Genomic DNA, 23,353 nt, shown 5'->3' on the forward strand with positions numbered 1-23,353 from the left:
CCGAAAAAGTGGGACGCCGCAGTCGCAAGTCGCTCCCAATGGGAAAAAACCCTGTGCTCCCTGTACCCAGAAAGGGGGGAGGGAAGGGGGGGGATGCCCAGCAACATTGAGCTGCGTATAGCCTTGTGGCGACTGCGAGCGACCGCAGCGCCTACCCCTGTGACCATTGAAGAGGTGACCGTCGGGAATGGTAGCAGGGCCTAATACTCACCTATCCACGATCCGTTACCTGTCTGAAGAAGTCTTGCGTCTCATCCAACCGACAGGCTCTGGTAGGCGAGTGGGAGGGAGACTGGCGACAAGGACCCCTGGAGTCGCTGGCACGTCTTGGTGTCGGCGTCCGTCTGGCTGGTCCTGCCGCGGAGAACCGCAAGGATACGGGGTGGCAGTACACGCCGTACTTGCAGACTCCATGTGGGAGTACAGATGTGACTTTTCACTCTGTATCCCTCCGTAGAACCTGAAAAGGAACGACGCACAACGAGATAGATATGGGTCTAATAAAAGACCCGTGTCCACCTCCTACTGACACTAAGCTAAACTGGGGAATTCTCTGCCGGTCGGTGGGGTGTACACTGCGGAGGAGGAGCTATCTTTTTTTGTGCATAGTGTCAGCCTCCTAGTGGCAGCAGCATACACCCAAGGTCTCTGTGTCCCCCAATAAGGCGAACGAGAAAAAGCAATTTAATTTTTGACAACTTATACAATTTGATTTTCTGTTTTTTTTATTTTGAGATTAGGTCTCTCACAGTTGAAGTGTACCTACGATAGAAATTATAGACCTCTCTGTTCTTTGTAGGTGGGAAATCTTGCAAAATTGGTAGTGCATCAAATACTTTTCTTTTCCCCCACTGCCTATTGCACCCCTTCTCAGAATGGCGGGACAAAAAGCATGTATCACATACCTGTAGGCCACTGAATGTTCTCGTGTACCAGAGTTTCCCTCATAGTACCATCCATTGCTGCTGTTTCAATTTTTGGGTGGTTTCCCCAGTCTGACCAATACATAGTTCTGCATGAAAGACATGATTAAATACACATTATTATGGCTTTGGGTGGGTGACACATTTTTTCTGAAGTGCCTTCAATAAAAAGCTTTCTTATACATTACCCCTGTAATGGATCCACAACTATGGCATGTGGTTCATCAATCATTCCAGAGATTAAAGTTTTCCTATGTTCTCCCTTCATCTGAGCCACCTCGATAACATCCCGGCCTGAATCGGTCCAGTAAATATTTCCTGCTACCCAGTCAATGGCAATGCCTCTGGGCATCTTAAGACCTGGGATCTGTAGAGAGGAAAGAGGCCATGCTTATATGATTCCCAAAGAAAACAGCTGCAAGATATATAGGACAACCCGTACTTACATCCAGGTCAGTAACCCCCACGTCAATCTGACGCTTGTTGCGGTTGGAATTTGTAGACGAAGAGGGGCTATGGAGCTCTCTGTAAGAGATCTTCCCAGTGTGCCAGTTGCTCCAGTAGATCTTGTTGCCCTTTACATATACATCCATGGCATCAATGCGCACATTTTCATCACCTCTGAAAGTCTGTTCATATGCAGAGTTGGGATTAAATGGGTACAAGCTTCTGATTTCATTATCATCCGCGATGTAAAGGACCTGCTGATATCCTGTGAAAAAGACAATAGACGGCAATTGGCTGGATGGAAAAAAAACAAGTACAACCTTGTGATCACCACATGGTATGCACAAATAGGGGACCACAGGCCCATGTAATACATTTTTCCCACTTACCATCTGCTTTGCATGTATGATTTGTCTTTTTGAAGGTCTTTGCACAGGTGCACAAGTATGAGCCTTTGGTATTGTTACAGACCTGCGAGCAAGTACCAAATGCCAGACACTCGTTCACATCTACAAGAGAAATAAGAGTAAGCGATATTCACTGGGATCAACTGGGAGGAAACGCTATAAAGTACCATATTCATGTAGATGACTGCATGAACTAAGACCTAACATTCTGCTACTTCATTATTATTATTAACATTCAACGCACCTTTATCCTCATTCATACATCTGTGTTTCTTCACACATACTGTATACACATTATCGTCTATGGTCTTTTAACACATCTGTGTTATTTTGGGAAGCAAACTTTTCAATGTAAGTCAACAGATTTGTGAAAAAAAAAAATCAACAGCAAATGGAGGCCATTTGCTTTTCATTCATATGCTGTCAATTTATAAATGTTGAATAGGTGGGCGAAGCATGTACTTTTGCTTTAAAAAAAAAAAAGATACACTGAAAGTAAAAACTGGCGTGGCGTGGCTATGCAGCGGTGAGGGAAGGACGCACGCCGTGAGAGCTCATGTCTATCCTCCACACATCCTGCACTTACCGCCTATATACAGCTCTGAACTGGCAGCGTACGGTGCCCGCTGGTGTCGGGACCCCCCGGGGACTCGGAGGAGAGACGCAGGACGGCTCCGGTGAGCGGGAGCCTTGAAAGACAGGGGTGGACGGCGGAATCCGCAGGGTGCGGCGGCCATCTTGGACGCGTGCTCTATCAGAGGGAGCGCGGTGTCCAGTCTCCAGCGTTGCAGCGTCGCAGGGACAGCGACCTATATCCTTCAAGATCTGAGAGGCGTGCGGTGAGTGCCCTGAAAGACGGGCCCTGCATGATTCCCTCTCTCTACACTGAACCGCTGGCCTGTTGGTGCCATTACAGTGGGGGAATCTGCTCCCCCTCCCATTGCTGCTGTCTCTGAGAGAGGATGTCCCTCCCCCTCCCCCCTGCCATAGGAGCCTTGGTGATATTCTGTCTCTGTCTGCGCAGACTCTGCTCCCAGGCTATAATTGATAAGCGTGGCCCCTGCTGTGTATACTGTATATAATTGGAACAGGAAGATTTCTGGACTGTATAATTTCAGCTACACTGGGGTATTTCAAGGTTCTTAATCATGAATCGGTCTAAGAGATCGACGGCGGCAGAAAAATTGAAGGAATTTGTTAGACCTGACCCTTCTGAGAGTGCACGCTATCTACGGAATACCTCCTCACAATTTGAGCGTAAAAATCGTCCCTCAGGGGGTGGAGAGGAGATTGAACAGGAAGAAATGACCCTTAAACAGGCATTTGAACAGTTGATGCAGGCTATCTCCCTCACTAGAGGATGTCTACACTGAGGTGGGGAGACTCCGTCACGATATGCAGGCCATGAGGGGGCGCATCACAGAGGTGGAGACAAGAGTGTCCCAGGTGAAAGACACCATTACGCCTATGGAGGCTAAGCTCACCAAGGTAGCGGGATCTATGAACGCCTGGAGGCAAAAAGCAGACGACCTTGAAAACAGAATACGTCGAATAACATCCGTGTCATCGGTCTGCCTGAACGCTCTGAAGGTCAGCACCCTGAGCAATTCCTAGAAGGCTGACTTAAGGCCTCTCTGGGAGATGAATTCTCCTCGGTGTTCGCTGTTGAGAGAGCCCACAGGGTTCCCACCAAACCTTTACCTCCGGGAGCCCCACTTAGACGCTTCTTTGCGCGTCTCCTCATCTGTAAAGATAGAGACACCATTCTACGCCTTGCACGACAAAAGAGCCCCATCAAGTTCAACGACGCCGTGATCTCAATCTTCCCGGATTTCTCCATGGAACTCCAGAAGCAACGTGCGCAGTTCATCAACATCAAGAAGCGGCTCAGGGAAAAGAACATTGTATACTCCATGATTTATCCAGCTCGGCTTCGGCTTGTCCACGGGGGTTCCTCCGTGTTTTTCACGGATCCAGCGGATGCTACCGAGTGGCTGCGGTCCCATAGAGGATCTCCTGCAAAGGAATCCTAGAGTGTCTACTTTCATCTGGATCCTTTCATTGCAGGCCTAATCGAAGCTCTCCTGGCGGGCACCCAGAGATCTACAATACCGGACACTGCGTTCAGTGATGGTATCCCCTTGTTTCTTTTATGATAGAGGAGCGGGACTTTGCTCCTATGTTACTAGGTTTATATTTTGTTGTCTTTTTTCCAAAAGCTTTAGTTTTACCTTTAAGTGTTACTTAGGTAGAAGTTGCAGCCAATGGAAGTCCTGCTATTTATGTGATGTCTCTGAGTTCTACTTAGGCACCGATACGCAACATGCCCAGATAAGTGGAGATGGGTTCTGAATTAATATGCATGATGTGGAATGTGAGGGGTATCGGAACCCCCCGGAAAAAGGTTAAAGTATTTTCACAAATCAGGCACTATCATCCTCACATTGTGGCTCTGGTCGAAACACACTTGACAAGGGTTACGGCTCGGACTGTACAGAAACCATGGGTTCAATGGTCTATACACGCATTTCACACCAGCTATTCCAGGGGAGTCTCATTACTAATACACAAGGACGTTAGATGGGAGGTCCGGAGAGACTCTGAAGGGCGCTTCATATTTGTGTATGCACTGATCAACTCTAGGAAATATGTTATTCTGTGTGTTTATAATCCCCCTCCAGCGGGTACGTCAATTCTCCAGAAAGCATTGAGTTTTTCTTTGAACTACCCAGACGCAGATGTCATTTGTATGGGGGACTTTAATTTGGTTATGAATAATTGTCTCGACAGATTGAGACTGGATGATGGGACACCAGGTGGGACCCCGGCAGCGGCTGTGTCCCAATTATCACAGTTTATAGAAGGTAGTGGATGGTTGGACCTATGGAGGATGCGCCACCCAGAGATAAGAGAGTATACTTGCCATTCATCCACTAAGCGCTCCTTATCTCGCATAGATTACATTTTTGGGTCTAGTGGTTTGGCGATGTGGGTGGATGGTATTGAACATGGAAATAGAGGGATTTCAGATCATAGCCCAATCATTCTTAAACTCAGGTTTGGCCCGCCAAGTGGTAGGATGACATGGAAATTAAATCCTTTCTGGTTGAAGTTGGTAAAGTCACCTGACAGAATAGTTGACCAATTACACAGCTTTGTCTCCTCCCACCCCGAACCCCGGAATGTTAATTTATTTTGGGACACCCTTAAGGCGTACTTGAGGGGCTGCCTATCTTCTACGATCTCCTACATCAAACGGGTGACGTTGGGGAAGGATGACGAAATAGAGCAACGATTGAAGGATTCAGAGGCCGCTTACATATCCAATCAAACTAGTGGTAATAGAGTGGAATGGTTGGCTGCCCAAAGATTATATACTCAACATATAGACACCAAGTCCAAACGTAAATTATTTTTTACTCGCCAATCCTACTTTGAGCTAGGGAACCAGTCTAACAAATTTTTGGACTATTTGGTGCGGCAGCATAATACAACCAACACAATATTACAGATTCACAGCTCAGACGGTACATTGGTGTCCTCGACCGGAGAAATAATGGGATGTTACCATGATTATTATAGTTCACTGTACAGTTCAAAAAATGACGTTGATAGCCAAGGGTGTCTAGACTATCTATCGGATATAACGTTTCCCACATTGAGTGCTTCTCAGCAAGCCATTATGGACGCTGAATTCACTTTGGAAGAGATAGAATATGCTATGAGGGACATGGCCTCTGGAAAAGCCCCTGGGCCAGATGGGTTTCCTATTGAGCTGTACAGGAAATACCGGGAGATTTTGGCGCCACTTTTGTTGTCGGTGTTCTGGGGGATCTGGGAGGGGGGGTCATGCCGGAGTCCTTCTATGAAGCTAATATAATAGTGCTTAAGAAAGAAGGGAAGGACCCTCTGCACTGTGGATCTTATTGCCCCATTTCTTTAGTAAATGTGGATTAAAAAATGTTTACAAAAATCTTGGCTACTAGGCTAAACTCAATTATTTTGGATCTTATACACCCTGACCAGACTGGCTTTATGCTCGGTAAAAGCACCTCCATTAATATTATACGTGTTCAATCGGTGGTCCAATACAGCTCCCTGGTACCGGACAATAGGTGGGCATTGGCATCGTTGGATGCAGCCAAGGCCTTCGATTCCCTTGAATGGCCTTTCCTCCACGCGTGCTTGCAGAAATTTGGTTTTGGGGATAGGTTCCTAAAAAGGGTTAATACACTGTATATGAAACCTAAGGCCCGTGTCATTGTAAATAGTTCCACTTCTGAGTCCTTTTCTTTGCACAGGGGAACTCGTCAGGGGTGTCCCCTTTCCCCGGCCCTCTTTGCTCTTGCAATAGAGGCTTTGGCAATTCGCATGAGAGCTTCCCCTAATATTATGGGTATAGAGATAGCAGATCGGGTGGATACCATAGGCCTATATGCTGATGACATGGTAATATTTATGGATAGGGCAGAGGAGACACTGATGGAGGTGATTAGTACTATAAACGAATTCAGTAAATATTCCGGCCTGTATATAAATTGGGAGAAATCTGCTCTGATGCCTCTTTCTCATACCCCGATGCCACGACTTGGGACTCTCTCCTTGCTGCCTATTGTACCACATTTTAAATATCTAGGTGTTTATATCTCTCAGTCCAGCACGCTTGATCTGCAACCGAATATATATCCATTACTAGAAATGGTTAAAGTCAAATTTGCGATCTGGAGCAAACTCCCACTGTCTGTAGCTGGACGCATTAATTTAATTAAAATGATACTACTCCCTAAGATCAGCTATTTTCTCCAACACAGTGCTGTGGTGGTGCCTAAGTCTTTCTTCACCAATTTGAATTCCCAGATTATGTCTTTTATATGGGGGAAGGCCAGGCCCAAGCTTAGGCTATCCACCCTACAAAGGCCAAAAATTATCTGGCGGGACAGGCCAGAGCTATAAATAAGTGGATGCCCGGTAATCATCTTCCTAACTCTGAAAGCCATCTGCTTCATGCCGCACATGTTGATTGCCCGCTGGGGTTTTTGGAATTGGAGAAAGTAAATGTTCCACGTCTGCTACCCATGCTTCGTCTGGCAAGATTAATATGGAGACAGATTAAGAGGGTGGTTGGATTTAGTGATATCATAGCTGAAATGCCCTTATGGAATAATAGTGATTTTCCGACGCTGCTTGCCCACCCGTCTGCCGAGTTCTGGTCTCAGTACAATGTCTCTACGATAGGGGATTTATGGGACTGCGGTACACTATTATCTTTTGAACAATTACAAGCTAAGTGTAATGCCCCGAGGTCGCAATTCTTCCGATATTTGCAATTAAGATCAGCCTTTCAATCGCACATGAGATATGTCGGTATGAGTAATGCTATTTCGTCTCTACCCTTGATAGGCATTCTTAAATCACAAGGTCCCCAGGGTCTCGTCTCCTCTCTGTATACATACATGCTATCGGTGGGGACGGAATCTGCCATATGCTTAATTAGGGGAAAATTGGAAAGGCTCATCCCTGATGCGCAGGGAGAGGAGTGGGAGGAAATCCTGGAGTCACCAACTAAGGTGTCTCCGTCAATCAACAACAGAATGATACAACTTTATATCATAAACCAATCATATTTGACTCCGACTCAAATCTTTAAGATGGGTCATTTCCAATCTTCGGAGTGTCCAAGATGTCATATATCAGATGGAGATTTTAGTCACATGATTTGGCAATGTCCAATTATAGCACACTATTGGAAAGAGGTGACATCATTATTGACCTCCCTGGCACAAATTCCTGTTCCCCTTGAGCCATTGGTTTGTCTGTTTGGGGTGTGGGATGACAAGACATGGGGACATTATATGGGGATTTTGTTACGGGAGACATTGTTTATGTCGCGGAAGGTGCTAGCACTGCGGTGGATGGGGGGGTTCGGATCCCTCCATTAGGGCATGGATTGAATTGGTGAACTCGATCATACCATACGAGCGTACGCTGTACCAAAACAGAGGGTGCCCGGGTAAATTTGAGAAGATATGGGAGAGGTAGAATTCCTCTCATCTCACATTTTAGGACAGAGATATCGCACGATAAGAGTTAACTATATGGACATAGGCTGCAAATAGTTGTTGTTTTGTAGTAGTAGTAATGGTTTAGTGGTTGGCAGGCTTTATTATTTGAATAATAACACAGACTAATGTGAGGCAATTGACAGTATGTTTTATTCTATACACAACTGGTATACGTACACTGTTTGACATTAGTGCTCTGTGGAATGTACATTTATATGTGTTATATGGTATTTTTATCATTGTCAGTTTGCATATTGTATACCCTGGCTTTGGTTCAATAAACAAATTTAAAAAAAAGAAAGTAAAAACTGGCACACATCAAAAATGGCTATACAAATGAAACCCAAAACATACACAGACAATGTAATGAGGCCTTAAAGTGTAAATGTTTCTTTTTTTACCATTTTATTATTCTCAAAGCATTGCATAGTTCGGAAGATTGGTCATATTCCGTATTTCATTAACCTTACTGAGCTTCCTACTCTCCTAAATACCATGCTGCAGCACTGTTTCAATGCCCAGTTTATGCTGCTTTAGAGGTTGCTTTCGACTGTTGCTACCTGTACACTTTATTTAAAAAGAAAGAGTATGGTGGAATTCCTCTAATCTTACTTTGCAAGGTTGAGACACCGCATGTGAGATGATAATAATAATATGATATAAATACTAGGCTGCGCAGGAGTAAATACCAGTTAATGTAGTTGTAGTTTAGGATGATAAAGGCTTGTGAGATTTGACTGATATACCTGCTACACAATGTATAGCCAGTTGTTCCTCCTGTATTTTTGGAGGGTTATGTGTGCATTTTTATCATTATAAGCCAATATTTAAGTTATGCATCTTCTTTGTTTAATAAACGAATTAAAAAAAAAAAAAAAAAAAGACAGAGCATGGGAACTCTCCTGTCTGAGCTTATCTGCCTCCTACCCACCTTATTTTGCTCCAAAACACCTTGAGTGCTTTTTTTAATGCCCAGTTTATGCTGCTTTAGACGCTACTTTCACCTGCTGCACACTATATTCAAACAATTTGTTTACAAGAATTTCCCAATCTCAGACAAGGAAATTCTTGTACACAAACTGTTTGGCCTGTTTCACACTTTCGTTTTTGACCATCAGTCAAAATCCGCTGGTTTTTGAAAAAAACGGATCCGCCATTTTTTTTGGCTGATCCGTTTTTTTCCCCATTGAGTTGCATTACCGGCGGATCTTGACGGATGGCCATCCTTTGGATCCGTTTTTTTGCAGATCCGCCAAATTTTTTGCGTACGCCGACATGCCTGGACGGACCCTGCAACGTTTTTTTTTTGCTGCAGGATCCGCATTTTCCAGTGCGCATGCCCGGAGAAAGGAAGACAGCCGGAAATTTAACCCTGAAATCCTTTCTGGCGGATGAAAAAAATTCTCTCTCTCTCTCCTTTAAAATTCTTCATTCGGCGGATCCGTAAAAAAAAACGGTCCGGTGGCATCCGTTCACATCAGTTAGCAACAGATCCGCTTTCCGCCATTTTGCCGGATTTTAACTGACCCAAAAAAACGGAAGTGTGAAACAGGCCTTTGACTATAGTGTATGGAACCTTGCTGAGCAATAAATAGGTGAAAGCAGCTTCTAAAGCAGCATAAACTGGGCATTAAAAAAAGCACTCAAGGTGTTTTGGAGCAAAATATGGTAATGAATTATATTCCAAAAATTCATAATCTGAAATGACTGGAGGATAAATAAATAAAAAAATAAGTTTTGTTACTCTTTAATTAGATCAGTCCAAGGCTGTAGAGTTAATGTTCGTTTTGGGTGCAGTTGCAAGAACTGCATCGACTCGAGTCTTGTCTCTTTTGTTATTTAATAAAATGCATTACGTTTTCACTTGAAAGACATTTAGAGGTGTTAATATAAATATATTCTATGTTCTATCTGAAGCCAGGTACATATTCTATGTTCTATCTGAAGCCAGGTACACATTGCGTTTGTGCCCAGTGTCAAGCGCATATTGCTCAGGAGTTATGCATATGACAGTGGCCACAATTAGGATGGATGCCAAGGCATCCTTCCACCCAGAACGACTCACTGTTAGAGCGATGTATATCACATGGTATACGTTTCTTTGCAGGAGCCCACTGTATGGCAAATAATAGTCTGCAGCACTTTCCCATAAAGGTATACAATTCCTATAACAAAAACTTCCAGCTTCCAGCTCACCCAGTTTCTCTATGCTCATCCACCTGGGGCTCAGACACCGGCCTCATGAGTACGACCGGTCCTGAGTAAGACTGCTTAGTGCAGTCGAAACGCGTCTAATGGGTAATGTCTATCATGAAAATGTTCTTTTGTATGCACTATATTTTCTTTTGAAAAAGAAAAATCCAGTCCTGTTGAGCCGGACTCCATATTTTCTATACAATCCCTATGCATGCGCTTGACTTCCAGATGGAGGCCAAAAGAACACATCTGTGGACTCAGTCTGGTGAATGGAAACCTACGGGAATTCTACAGTATTCTTCAGTAAAAGCTTCAGACATATTCCCAGACGCACTATGGACCTAGCATAGGGCATCAAGTTATCAAGCCCCAGTGATAACCAGTGTGTTCTAGTGGTGCCTGATGTTAACATTTTTCCATTGCAATTTTTTTAAATAATAATTGGCCATTTATAAAAGGAGCTGAAGTCAAACAGTAAGGGCGTAAAGAAAAAAAAAAGACGAGTCAGAACTTTGGCAATCCTTTAGTTCTCGGTGAGATAAGCTGCCAACCAATATGTGTGACAGCAGCTCTGTCATAGATGACACAGAAGCGCTCGCCCAAACAAGTGCTCCTATGTATGTGAGAGTTGGGTGAGATAGCTGCCAGCCGAACAACTGACCGAGCCAAGGTTCTACTGACAGCTATGTAAAGAGTGTGGGGTGTTAAGTCATAGTTCTTGCATTTTTCTATTAGTATCGACAATCGCCCCATTTTTCCAAAGCGTTGTCACAGATCTATTCTATAACCCTTTTTCAAATCTGACATGTGCCACTTTTTGTGACAATAACTCTGGAATGTTTCAGCAAATCACAGTGATTGAGAATGTTTTTTTTATGACACATTGAACTTTATGCTAATGGTAAATTTAGATCAATGTGTTTTGCATTTATTTATAAAAATATCAGAAATTTGACAAAAATTTCTAAAAATTAGTCATTTTCAAACTATTCCTTAAAGGGTTTGCTCACACTTGTTCATTTAAAAAAAAAATAATAATAATCGGTCCCAATCTCATCCAGAAAAGTTGGATGATTTTTTCCTCGCCTGTCATCCATCCGTGTGTTGTCCATATACAATCCTTTTTTTTTTAATTTTTTACTCGGGAGCTATTAATCTTTTACAGTTTCCTATGTTACAGAATTGGAATGTATCCGCAATAAGCGGATGCCGTATTGATGGTCTGTACAGTATATATATAATAAATTTCTCGCACTGTACCGATTTCGGAGTGTAATCGCAGCATGGCGAATACAGCAGAGAAAAAAATACGCAGATCTCCATTGCCTCATTAGAACATTGGTCTGTGTGTAATCCGAATTTTTATTGCTCTCGCCCAATTTATACACAAGTGTGAGCGAGCCCGAATCCAGACAGTCATACCACACAAAAAAGTTAATAAATAACATTCCCCATATGTCTGCTTTACATCAGCACCATAAGTTCATTTATTTGGTTAGGATGGTAGAACCTTTAAAATATGTATTTTTTTCACGGAAATTTACAAAACTTACTTTTTTAGGGACGTATTCAGTTTTGAAGTAACTTTTGGGGACCTAAGTATATTGGAAAAACCCCAACAGTTTTAAAAACAGCACCCCCGACATATTCAAAGCTGCTGACAAGTAGTTTATTAACCCTTCAGGTGCTTTTCAGGAATTAATGCAAAGTGGCATAACAGGAACGAAAACTGTTTTTTTTTTTTAACCATCTAATTGTCGCTAACTTCTGAACAGGCAACCATTGCCAGCAGACCCTGAGGCCGCCATTTGGCCGTGAATTAACATGGCAAACATCAGGAACACACAATCATGATCTTAGGGTGCTGATGGGGTTAAAGAGAGCCCCCCACAATCCATCTAGAAGCCGCAGTGACTACCAACAGTAACATTTAAGGGGCTAAATGGCCATGGTCGGTGCCCACAATGATTGGGTCTGATGCAGCAAGGTGTCAGCTATAGTGTACAGCTGGCTGCTGCTGCTTTGTCACCCATCCGGGGACGCTATTCACTTATAGCTCAGGTCAGTTATCAGTCATATTGGTGATCACTAAGGGGGTAATGCAGAAATATATCTCAGCTCATATACATAAATGTAATGTCCTGCCAGGCTTACCTCTGCAGGCACTGCTGCCTGGGATCTTCTGGAATCCATCTTTACATGTGCAGTATACAGTGTTTGGTGTCTGGACACAATTCATCTCCTCTCCGCAGATGTTGCTATTGCCATTACAGGCATAGTTTTTAGTATCTATCACAAAATGAAGCATTATATTTTTGTATTTTGGCTTCAAGAATAGAAGTTACATTTATTCTGTGTGGCTGAGCACAACTAGAGACATCTGATAAGAAATTAATTATAGGGGCCACATCAACACTGTATGAAATAGTGACGTCCCTGTACAAAGAAGTCCTAAATATCTGTGAAGTCCATATGGTTACTGGGGAAATCTAGAATTATTTATTTCCATTACAGGACTCAGTTTAGGACTAAGTCTTAGAATGTTGGAGCCATGACCTGAAGATGTTGACATTGATTTCCTAACATTCTGAATTGTGCTTATATGGCTATTCCCAACACATTATTACATATCCACCTGATAAATTGTGGATCGGTGGGGGCCTGACTTCCACCGTTTGCCAGAATGGGGCTCTGCCCGGTCAGAATGGAGTGTTGGCCAGCCTGCTCCGTTCATTGTCTGCAGGACCACTTCCTGAGGCAGTCCCATAGCCAATGAATGGAGTGGTGGCGCGCAGGCAAGTTCCACCCATCCTGGATCGGGGGAGCATTTTAAAATGTGGAGAATAATTATAGTAAGCAAAATAATGCACACATAGGATGTAGGTGGTCCACTTACTCTCAGGACAGAGCTCTTCATCTGAACCATCTCCACAATCATCGAAGAGGTCACACAGCAGGTTGGAGCTGACACACTTGCTATTATTACAATGGAACTCTTGCTTATCCAAGTCACAACTCTTGGGCTTATGCAAGTCTGAAAGAGCAAATTTAAAGACGAGATGGAATAGAGATACTATCAACTGAATTAAAAGAAGTCACATCATTATCATTTTATCAGACAAGGTAAAGGTACAGGTAATATCAATATAATAGCATTGAAAATTGAATGCCCACCAGTATATTTAGAAATATATCATATCTCCAGTGAAGCTTTAGCTGTACAAAGACAGGGATAATATTTGGAAAAACAGAGAAAAGAGAACTAATGTTTTACTAAAAAAAACACTGCCTCCTATAACTGCTGATTAATGTAGAGCTATCCTAAGATACTCACCAAGTACAAGGGGTATTATTATTCCCCAAATTTGTGAGGCGTGATCCAAAAGTTCAGATATATCCCATGAGAAGGGTGGTAACAAATCTCACGTCATTAATAGCCTAAAATTGCAGGCCACATATTGTAGTTTGGTGACTGGCACCACTGACATCAAAAACAGTAGGTGTGATTACAGCAGAGGAACTACCGCTACTGAAGGTGTGCGGAATATTTTAAGCTAAAGCCGTTTATACAGTGAGTAGGTTTCCATCATGAATTTGATAGCAAAGCTGGTCGTGAATGTCAGATGATAACCTATAGCTTGTCGTTGGTTGATCCAATAGGGCACTGTGCGAGTGTGAGTATCACTATAGCCTTTATTGGTAACCTGCTTGACACCTCACCAGCTGCCATGGATAGAGATCTCAGGGTGGTGACAGCTCATGGAAACCCCAATCCATGATGCTCCTATGGAACAGCTTGTTCGGATCTCAGAAATAAGACTTAAAGGGGTATTCCCATCTCCAAGGTCCTATCCCAATATGTAGTAGGTGTAATAATATTATTTGCAAATATACATATAATTCGAAATTTAGTATAGTTCTTCACATTTGCAATGTCACTTACCCCATGTGCAAACATTGCAGTTGCTTAGGTATCCAGTCATCAAACTGTCGCTACATGAGTGGTCATAATCATGGATACCCAAGCTGCTGCTGCTGCTACTGCTACTACTACTACTACTTCTTATTGGGAGTAAGATCTTGGAGATGGGAATACCCCTTTAAGGCCTCCATACACTTTAGACTAATGTCAGCCAAACCCGCCGATATGGAAGCATTCGGCCAAGAGTCTAATAGGTGGTGCTGTTTGTTGGGGTAAATGACAATGGGGCATGTCCAATTTCAGAGTAACGATAGTATTGTTCCCCTGGATATAAGCTGCATCATGTCAGCTGACAGCGTTCTCATAGACAGCATACGAGCACTTGGCCAAAACAGCGCTCCTCGTCAGAGAGGTGGCTGAATCATCATTTGGCCGACAGCCCTTTATTGTGTATGGGAGCCTTTAAAGCCCAGGATACAGAATATTTACACAATACAAACTTCAGTATACCACAAATTCGTACGTCTGGCGAATACTGACAATTTTTTTTTTTGTTTTCTAATAACAGCATGGATGACTATTCTGCACAGGGATTAAAGAGGTCATCCAGTGAAATAAAGTTATAGGAGATCCCTTGCTGACTGGTGGGTGTCCGACTGTTGGGACCGACATTGATCTGCTGAATGGGAAACTTTTACAATATCTGACGGAGAACTTTTGCCCGTTATCTTGTGGCAGGTCAGACGGCCTTTCTAATGGGGATAAAAATTTCATGTTCTGCTCATCAGTGCGGGCCTCAGTGGTAAGATCCCCACCAATCAATAACTTATCAACTATCCTTTGGATAAGCCATAACTTGTTTCAACCAGACAATCCCTTTATGGAGAGATAAGGTTATCTCATCAAAATAAATGAATTCTTCAGCAACACTCGTTGTACGGCTAACCTTTGTTTATGGAGAACAATTTTTTTTGCGTCAGTCAGAAATAGATTTGGCTGCAATGGTCATCACAATAATTGGGGAGAGCACATATTGCTCTTATTAAAATCACAAAGGAAATGTATTTTAGGTTGTCATGTTCAGTAGAAAATCCTTGTGCCACAAGACTCTACTTTAAAACATTTGTAGCCAAAATTTTTTATTTGGCAGCTCTACGATAAGTTTTGTTTCCTTAACCGAGTACTTACCACAGTTCTCTTCATCCGTGCCATCTCCACAGTTATCGATTCCGTCACAGATACGAGCCACACTCAGACAGACACGGTCGTTCCTGCAGCGGAACTGTCTGTATGGAGGACAAGCGAACTTCACTGGTGGAAACAGAAAAATATTAAAATTATTATTACTTCAAAAACCAGGTCAAGCTGCAGGCCACCGTCATGACGAAATAATTGGAAACGACTAAAATGTGGAAGTTGCAAAGTGCGCAATATGTGACATCACATTACTTACTGCACTCTTCTGGTTTTTCATCCGAGTTGTCCCCACAATCGTCCTCTCCATCACATCTCCAAGCCAAAGGTTTGCACAAAGTGTTGTTACACTGAAATTCGTCCAGGGGGCAAGTTCGCACTACTGAACAGACAATGTTTCTAAAGTCAGCCAAATGTATTCTTTTAGACCTTATTTAGATGCCCGTTTTTTACCTACATGTTCTATCCATTGTTTCATACATACAGCACGTACCCATTATAGTCTATGTGGCTTTTCACAAATCCTTGCTTTTTGTGGACCAAGCAATCAGGCAAAAATCATGGAGACATGTCAGTTTTTTATCAGCATCATTGATACACCAATAAAAGCCTAAGGGTCCAAGAAAATCACGGGCAGCACATGGATGCCATCAGTGTACAGTCCATGTGCGGTCTGTGATTATCAATGCAATGGTTAGGAGACGCTGTCACTGTTTTATTTATCTATATGTGAAAATCACTGATGGTAAAAACCTACTAAACACTGATGAAACTCAGAACATTGATGACACTCAGACCATTTTTTTTTCCAAATAGTGACTTTTGATTTTTATTTCCTAAATCAATAGTACACATGAAAATAAGTAGCTTTGTAATACATTTGCTTCTTTCTACACTTGGATTGATTTTTCACTTTCAGAGTAAAATCTGTATCCAGTGAAAACAGATTTTCCCATTACTGAGATAGGAAATGGCAGATGGTGCTTTTAAAATTCTATGGGGATGGTGATGAGGAGGAGCTAGAGGTTGACACGGAAATTCTACTTCAAGATCCATAGAACTTAGGAGATGGCCTTTGTTGCTCACAATCTCAGTAATAGTAAAATCTGTATTCACTAAGGACACATTTTACTCGTGAACAGTAAAGTTCGGCATCTGTACCGAACACCTACTGTTCAGGCATGGACACTGAACACTAACTTCACCAGGATGTCTGTGTTACTGTTCGGGTTGATTTACTCGAATACCGGGTGTTTGTCGCGCTGTCATGTGCATGGCAGCGTGGCAAACACCGCTTCTGATCTGCAGTGAAATCATGCCCGACGATCAGACAGCCACGGAAAACGGAGGGCTGCAGCCCCCAGCTGTGAATTTTGCCTGGCTGTTATCAAAAATCCAGGGGAAGCCACACAGTTTTTTTTTCTAATTATTTATTTACAGCGCAGGAGTCGGCTAATGAATACTCTCATCAGCTGCTCTTGCTCCCACTGTTATTAGCGGCAGCAGGTGTCAAATGAAGGGAGCAGTTGTCTCATCCGCTGACACCAGTGATTGGAGGTAAATGTTATACCTCCGATTACAGCTGAGCGCTCACGCTGTCTTTTGATCACATGACAGTGCAGCAAACACTGGATGTTTGGGCCCCCCATTTAAGTGAATGGGGTCAGGGTTCGATCCAGGTACTGTTCTAGTACCCAAACTTTTTGTAACAGTTTGGCCAAACCCAAATATCCAGGTGTCCTCCCATCTCTACCCGTGAATTGAGTATCTATAGAATGAATATGTTACAAAGTTTCTAATTTTTACATGTACTATTGATTTATTAAATAAAAATTGAACCCTTTTAAGGCTACGTTCACACGTAGCGGCACTCTCGCGGAAGTTACCGCAAGAATTCCGGAATTCCATTCCGCGGGAAAATCGCATTTTAAATTCCCGTGATTTTCCTGCAGAAAAACTAGCAATTTGCAAGCGTAATTAGCTTGCAGAATGCTAGCGTTTTCCAAGCGATATAGAGCATCGCTTGGAGAACTGATTGACAGGTTGGTCACACTCGTCAAACAAAGTGTTTTAACTAGAGTGATCAACTTTTTACTACTGATGCTGCCTATGCAGCATCAGTAGTAAAAGATAAAATGTAAAAAATAATAAAAAAAATAAAAAAATATTGTTATTCTCACCTTCCCGCATCCCGCGCAGCCTTCCCGCCTCTCTCCACGCTCCCAGTAATCCTTTGCGCGAATGACCACAAGATGTCGCGCTCCCGCGACGTAATTGCGAATGACCGCGAGACGTCGCGCTCCCGTGAGATCGCGACGTCATTGCGGTCATTCTCGCAAAGGATTACTGGGACCGGAAGATGCCAGGAGCGTGGAAAGAGGTGGGAAGGCTGCGCGGGACGCCGGAAGGTGAGAATAACAATATTTTTTATTTTAATTCTATTTTTTTACAGGGATATGGTACCCAAAGCCTAGAGGACAGTCTCCTCTCCTCCGGACCGTGGGTACCATCCGCAAATGTTCTGCTTACTTATCGCATGGTGGGCACAGCCACATGTGGAAAGTAAGCAGAACAATGCATTCCTATGTGGGCAGAATCGCCGCGATTCTGCTAAATTAATGAGCATGCTGCGTTTTTTACCGTGAAGCGATTCCGCAGAGGAAGAAAACCCCAGCATTAGCACAGCATTGCGGAATCCCATAGGATTGCATGGGATGCTTATTTTTCGCGGCAAAATCGCGGGTTTAAAACCGCCGCGAAAACGCGACAAAATCGCAACGTGTGAACTCAGCCTTAAAAGGGTTTTCCCAAGAACAAAGTACACTTTAATTAATAGATCTTGGTGTAATAATAAGTTCCACGATTACATGTGTATAAAAAAAAAAAATGTTCCTGTGCTGAGATTAGCTTAGTTACTCACCGATAACGGTGTTTCTCGGAACCCATGACAGCACCAAGGAGAGAGGGGATCCGCCCTTCAGGGACAGGAACCTACAGAAAAAGGGTGGTACCTCTCCTCCGCCTTCAGTTGGTTACATAGCATCAGAGGGTCTCCAGGTTAGTTAGACAACAGAAATACATACACAATATTATAATACTGCTTACTTATCAAAGCACCGTGCCTAAACGGAAACACTCTACTAACAATAACACGTGCTCACCATACTCGTGAAGGGGAGGGGAATAAGCGGGTGCTGTCATGGGTTCCGAGAAACACCGTTATCGGTGAGTAACTAAGCTATTCTCTCTCACCCATGACAGCACCACGGAGAGAATTTCAGAGATTGGTAGCTTAGGGAGGGACCACCGCCTGAAGGACCCTTCTCCCGAAGGTCAGGTCAGATGTAGAGGCTAGATCTAATCTATAGTGCCTAAAAAAGGTCGAAGGTGATGACCGGGTGGCCGCCTTACAGATTTGTTCTATTGATACCTCAGATCTTTCAGCCCATGAGGTCACCATTGCCCTTGTGGAATGAGCTCTCAGCCCTTCTGGGATGGTATTCCCGCTGGATGAGTATGCCAGGGCAATCGCATCCCTTATCCACCTTGCCAGGGTACTCTTGGATGCTTTGAGCCCCTTCCGAGGACCCTGGAAACATACAAAGAGAGCCTTCCTTCCTACACTTTTTGGTGGCCTCTAAGTACTGTACTAGGCACCTTTTAACATCTAAAGTGTGGAACTTTTCTTCCCCCTTATTTTTTGGATTTGGGCAGAAGGAAGGAAGGAAGGAAGGACTACCTCCTGGGACCTGTGAAAATGTGATGACACTTTGGGCAAATAGGCTGGGTCAGGTTTTAAGATAACTCTATCCTCTAGGATTTTTGTGAAAGGAGGCCCCGCTGACAAGGCTTGAATATCGCTCACTCTTCGGGCTGATGTTAGTGCCACCAGAAGCACCGTTTTAAGAGATAGGATTTTTAGGGGTGCCGAGTGAATTGGTTCAAACGGAGGGCCTGTCAGTGTTGAAAGTACAAGATTCAGGTCCCATGATGGTAATCTTTGACTGGCTATTGGCCTCGATCTGGTTGCGGCTTTAATAAACCGTGCTACCCAGGGGTCACCTGCCACATCATGGTTATAGAGGGCGCCTAATGCCGCTATTTGTACTTTTAATGTGTTGACCGCCAGACCCTGTTCTAGGCCCACTTGTAGGAATTCTAGGATCTTATCAATCTGAACCCCGTCCTGAACCTTTGCCCTAGAGGTGGATAGAAATTTTTTCCATATTCTACCATAAGCTCTCATTGTAACCGGTTTCCTACTCTTTTGTAGTGTAGTTATCAGGTTTTCTGAAAAACCCCTGTCCCTCATCAGTGCCCTCTCAAATTCCATGCTGTTAAATGGAGGTTCGGTGCCTGAGGATGTAGCACTGGGCCCTGCGATAGCAGGTCCAGGAGATCCGGTAGGACCCATGGGTCGGTTACTGAGAGCATTCTTAGCCAGGAAAACCAGGTTCTTTTGGGCCAGAAGGGGGCTATCAGTATCATTCTTGACCTGTCCTGCCTGACTTTCTTTAGGACTGCTGGAATGAGCATGATTGGGGGAAAGGCATATGTTAGATTCTGTGTCCATGGGAGCATAAATGCGTCCAGAGTTAGAGGATTCCCCCTGGGATCTAGGGAGCAGAAGGCGTCTACTTTTTTGTTTTTGAAGTCGGCAAACAGATCCACGTCTGGGGTCCCCCACATTTTTACAATCTGCCGAAAAATGGACTGCTTTAGTACCCATTCCCCCTGTCGCAATTGGGTGCGGCTCAGAAAGTCTGCCCTTTGATTCTCTGTACCACGGATGTGTAGGGCTGTCAGAGATAATAGGTTTGCCTCCGCTAGTTTGAGGATTTTGGCAGATGTGTCCATTAGGGTTCGGGACCTGGTTCCCCCTGGTGGTTTATATAGGCCACTGTGACCCGATTGTCCGAAAGGATACGGACATGGTGGTTCTGGAGTAGGGGTAGGAAGTGTGTTAGGGCATAGCCTACTGCTAGAAGCTCCTTTTGATTTGAGGAGGCTCTTAGTTCTTGATTTCCCCATTCGCTCTGAGTCACCTCGTTGTTCATGTGCGCTCCCCATCCTGTGGGACTGGCATCTGTTGTCACTAGGTGTGTTATCTTTGGTGCCCAGGGGATCCCTTTGGACAGGTTCTCCTGGTTTCCCCACCAAGCTAGGGAATGAATAGTGCTTGAATTTAGGGTAATGCGACCCTCTAGGTGTCCCTCTACTACTGCCTGGTTGGCCAATACGTCCCACTGGAGATTTCTCGTGTGTAACTGAGCCCATTGAACTGCTGGTAGGCAGGCAGATAGTGAACCCAACAGTGACATGGCCTTCCTTAATGTCATGGAGGGATTTTGGATTGCTCTTGCTGTAATTTGAGCGATCTTCTCCTTTTTGTGGTTTGGGAGGCGACACTCCTGAATGTTTGAGTCTAGTGTTAGGCCCAAGAATTCTTGTACCCTGCTGGGCTCCAATCTTGATTTTTTTAGATTTAGAAGCCAGCCCAGGTCTTGTAGAGTGTTCGTCACCCTGTCTCTCTGTTCCCTGCATTTTTGAGCCGAGCTGCCCGCTATTAGGAAATCGTCTAGATACGGGATTATTATTATATCTTGTTCCCTTATATGAGCCATCATTTCCGCTACTATTTTGGTGAATACTCGCGGGGCTATCGAAATTCCGAACGGCAGGGCTCTGTACTGAAATTCTTTGACCTTGCCTTTTATTGAGACTGCTAACCTCAGATACTTCCTGGAGTCTTTGTGGATAGGGACGTGATAATAAGCGTCGCTGAGGTCCAACACCGTCATGTAGCAGTTTGGGAACAGGACTTTGGTGGTAGATTTGATCGACTCCATTTTGAAGCTCTGGTTCTTGACGTATTTGTTTAGCTTTCTCAGATTTATAATTGTACGAAAGGTGCCGTCTGGTTTGGTCACTAGAAAAAGAGGGGAGTAGAACCCTCTGCCCATATCCTGCAGGGGGACCTCCTGGAGGACTCCTTTTTTTACTAGGCCTAGAACCTCGCTTTCTAGCGCTTCCTGTTCTCGCATGCTGGATCTCAGCGGCGTTGTTACATATTTTTGAGGCGGGAGAGAGAAAAAGTTTATCATTAGGCCCTCCTGGATTAGGTTTATTATCCAGGGGTTTGTTGAAATTCTCCTCCAGGCTGGAAGGAAAAAGGATAACCTTCCTCCCGCCCTTGGCATACTGTCACTTGGAGGGCTTTTTGTCCCGGGGAGAGTTATTAAAGAAGAAGCCTCTATCTCTTCTTTTATCATTCCACTTTTGTTCCCTTGGTGGTCTTCTCTGAAAAAACCTCCTATTCCGAAAGGGTCTTTTAAATGCCGCTGGCCCTAAATTTGGGAACCCTTTTTTCTTGTCTCCTGCTTTCTGGAGGATGTCATCCAACGTTTCCCCAAAAAGGAATTTTCCTTCACAGGGGATGGAGCATAATTTCATTTTGGTCTGAAGGTCCCCTGGCCAACTTTTAAGCCATAGCGTCCTTCGGGCCGCGTTTGAAAGTGCTGCTGTTTTGGACGACAGTCTGACTGAATCGGCCGATGAGTCTGCTAGGAATGCAGCCGCTCCCCTTATTACTGGGATAGAATCTAGAATTTTATCTCTTCCCTCAGCTGTTTCTCAAGTTGGTCCACCCATACCATTAGGGCTCTTAAGGTACATGTCGCCGCTATCGCTGGCCTGAGGTTACCGCCTGCAGACTCCCAAGCCCCCTTTAGAAAGGTATCTGCCTTCTTATCTAGGGGGTCCCTGAGGGTGCCCATGTCCTCAAAGGGGAGGGCGAATTTCTTTGAGGCTTTAGCGACTGCCACATCGAGTTTCGGGGGCTCTGTCCCAAGACGTGGATGCCTCCTCCTCAAAGGGATATTTCCTTTTAAGGGAAGGGACTGTAGTATTTTTCCTCTCTGGCTTGTCCCATTCCCTTTTGATTAGACCCTTGACGATTTCGTTTAGCGGAAATACTCTCCGTTTTTTCTGGCCTAGCCCCCCGAACATTATGTCCTGGACTGTCTTATCCGGCCTCGGGTCCAATACCCCCATGGTAGACCTTACAGCTTTCACCAGTTTGTCTACCTCTTCTAGGGGAAAACAATGGCGTCCTCCTGTTTCCTCGTCTGAGGATGAGGAGCCGGATTCTGAGGATTTAGTCGAGATTTCTCCCGATGTGGAAGTCTGACTGGGAGGTTTCTACCGTGTCTTTTTTCCTCGTTTTATCCTTATGTTTAAGGGATTCGAGGGCACTCTGGACCTCTGATTTAATTGCGGCCCTTAGGTCAGATGCGAAATCCGGAGTCTCCTGACAAACAATTTCTTTTGTACAGGACTCGCATAGTTTTTTCTCCCATGATACCGGTAGGGGTTTAGCGCAAGTGGGACATTCCCTGTTCTTCTTTTTAGCCTTCTTCTTTCCCTAATAAGGGAGAGGGATTGCATTACAAGGGTGACATTCACGAAGATCACTTACCCCAAAAAAGGTGCGCGGCTGCAGGTACCGGTTTGGGAGACGGAGTCAGGTCCTGTATAGGCTGATCTCCTGGTGGCGTTTTGCTCCTCGCTGCTGACGTGCTACGCCGCGTGGAGTGGCTGCTGGAACGGCACTCGGTGTTTCGTTCCTTTTGTCGGTGGTGGTGTTGGTGGTGCTGCTGCTGTTTCAGCTGCTGCCTCTGCTCCTGTTGTTGGTCACTATCCTCCATTATTAGGACCGCTTCCAGCCAGGAGTTTCTGCACCTCACCTTTTTTAAACTTGGCGCCGCGTGACGTCACCGCTCCCCCTGCACGCGCTGGTTGGGAAGCGCGCTCCTGAGCATGCGCCCGGTTCCGGGACCCGGAAGTCGTTGGTCTACTTCCGGGGCAGCGGCCATCTTGGTACTCTCCGTACCATGGCGCTGCCCATGCTCCACCAGGTCCCGCTGAGCCCCAACCTCCTTTCCGGAGCGGCGACTCCGGCGTCTCTCCCCCCCGCTCACTCGGCAGCCCGCATCGGCCCCGGCGGTGGCGGCTTCGGGCACCGCAACTGCCGCGACAGGGGCCTCCCCGCTGTCGATACCCGGACAGGCCGGCCCCGGACTCCTCACAGGTACGCCGTATTGTGGGTCCCTCCATCAGGGACAGGAACCCAACTGAAGGTGGAGGAGAGGTACCTCCCTTTTTCTGTAGGTTCCTGTCCCTGAAGGGCGGATCCCCTCTCTC

The 23,353-nt window shown here is 44.6% G+C and overlaps 1 protein-coding gene across 1 annotated transcript in view; it reads right to left on the reverse strand.

Annotated features, from left to right (window-relative positions):
• The window catches only part of LRP1 (LDL receptor related protein 1), a 518,911-nt gene that overhangs the window by 35,866 nt on the left and 459,692 nt on the right, over positions 1-23,353 (reverse strand). Inside the window, exons 71-78 of the mRNA XM_073576846.1 lie at positions 15,411-15,533; positions 15,146-15,268; positions 12,932-13,069; positions 12,190-12,324; positions 1,760-1,879; positions 1,370-1,635; positions 1,112-1,290; positions 906-1,012 (exon numbers count right to left, since the gene is read on the reverse strand). Coding sequence (XP_073432947.1) covers positions 906-1,012; positions 1,112-1,290; positions 1,370-1,635; positions 1,760-1,879; positions 12,190-12,324; positions 12,932-13,069; positions 15,146-15,268; positions 15,411-15,533 — 1,191 coding nt within the window. The remainder of the gene's footprint in view (positions 1-905; positions 1,013-1,111; positions 1,291-1,369; positions 1,636-1,759; positions 1,880-12,189; positions 12,325-12,931; positions 13,070-15,145; positions 15,269-15,410; positions 15,534-23,353) is intronic.

The sequence above is a fragment of the Dendrobates tinctorius genome, unplaced genomic scaffold (assembly GCF_039654945.1).
Source record: "Dendrobates tinctorius isolate UK_male_01 unplaced genomic scaffold, ASM3965494v1 ptg000051l, whole genome shotgun sequence".
Taxonomy (NCBI): Eukaryota; Metazoa; Chordata; class Amphibia; order Anura; family Dendrobatidae; genus Dendrobates; species Dendrobates tinctorius.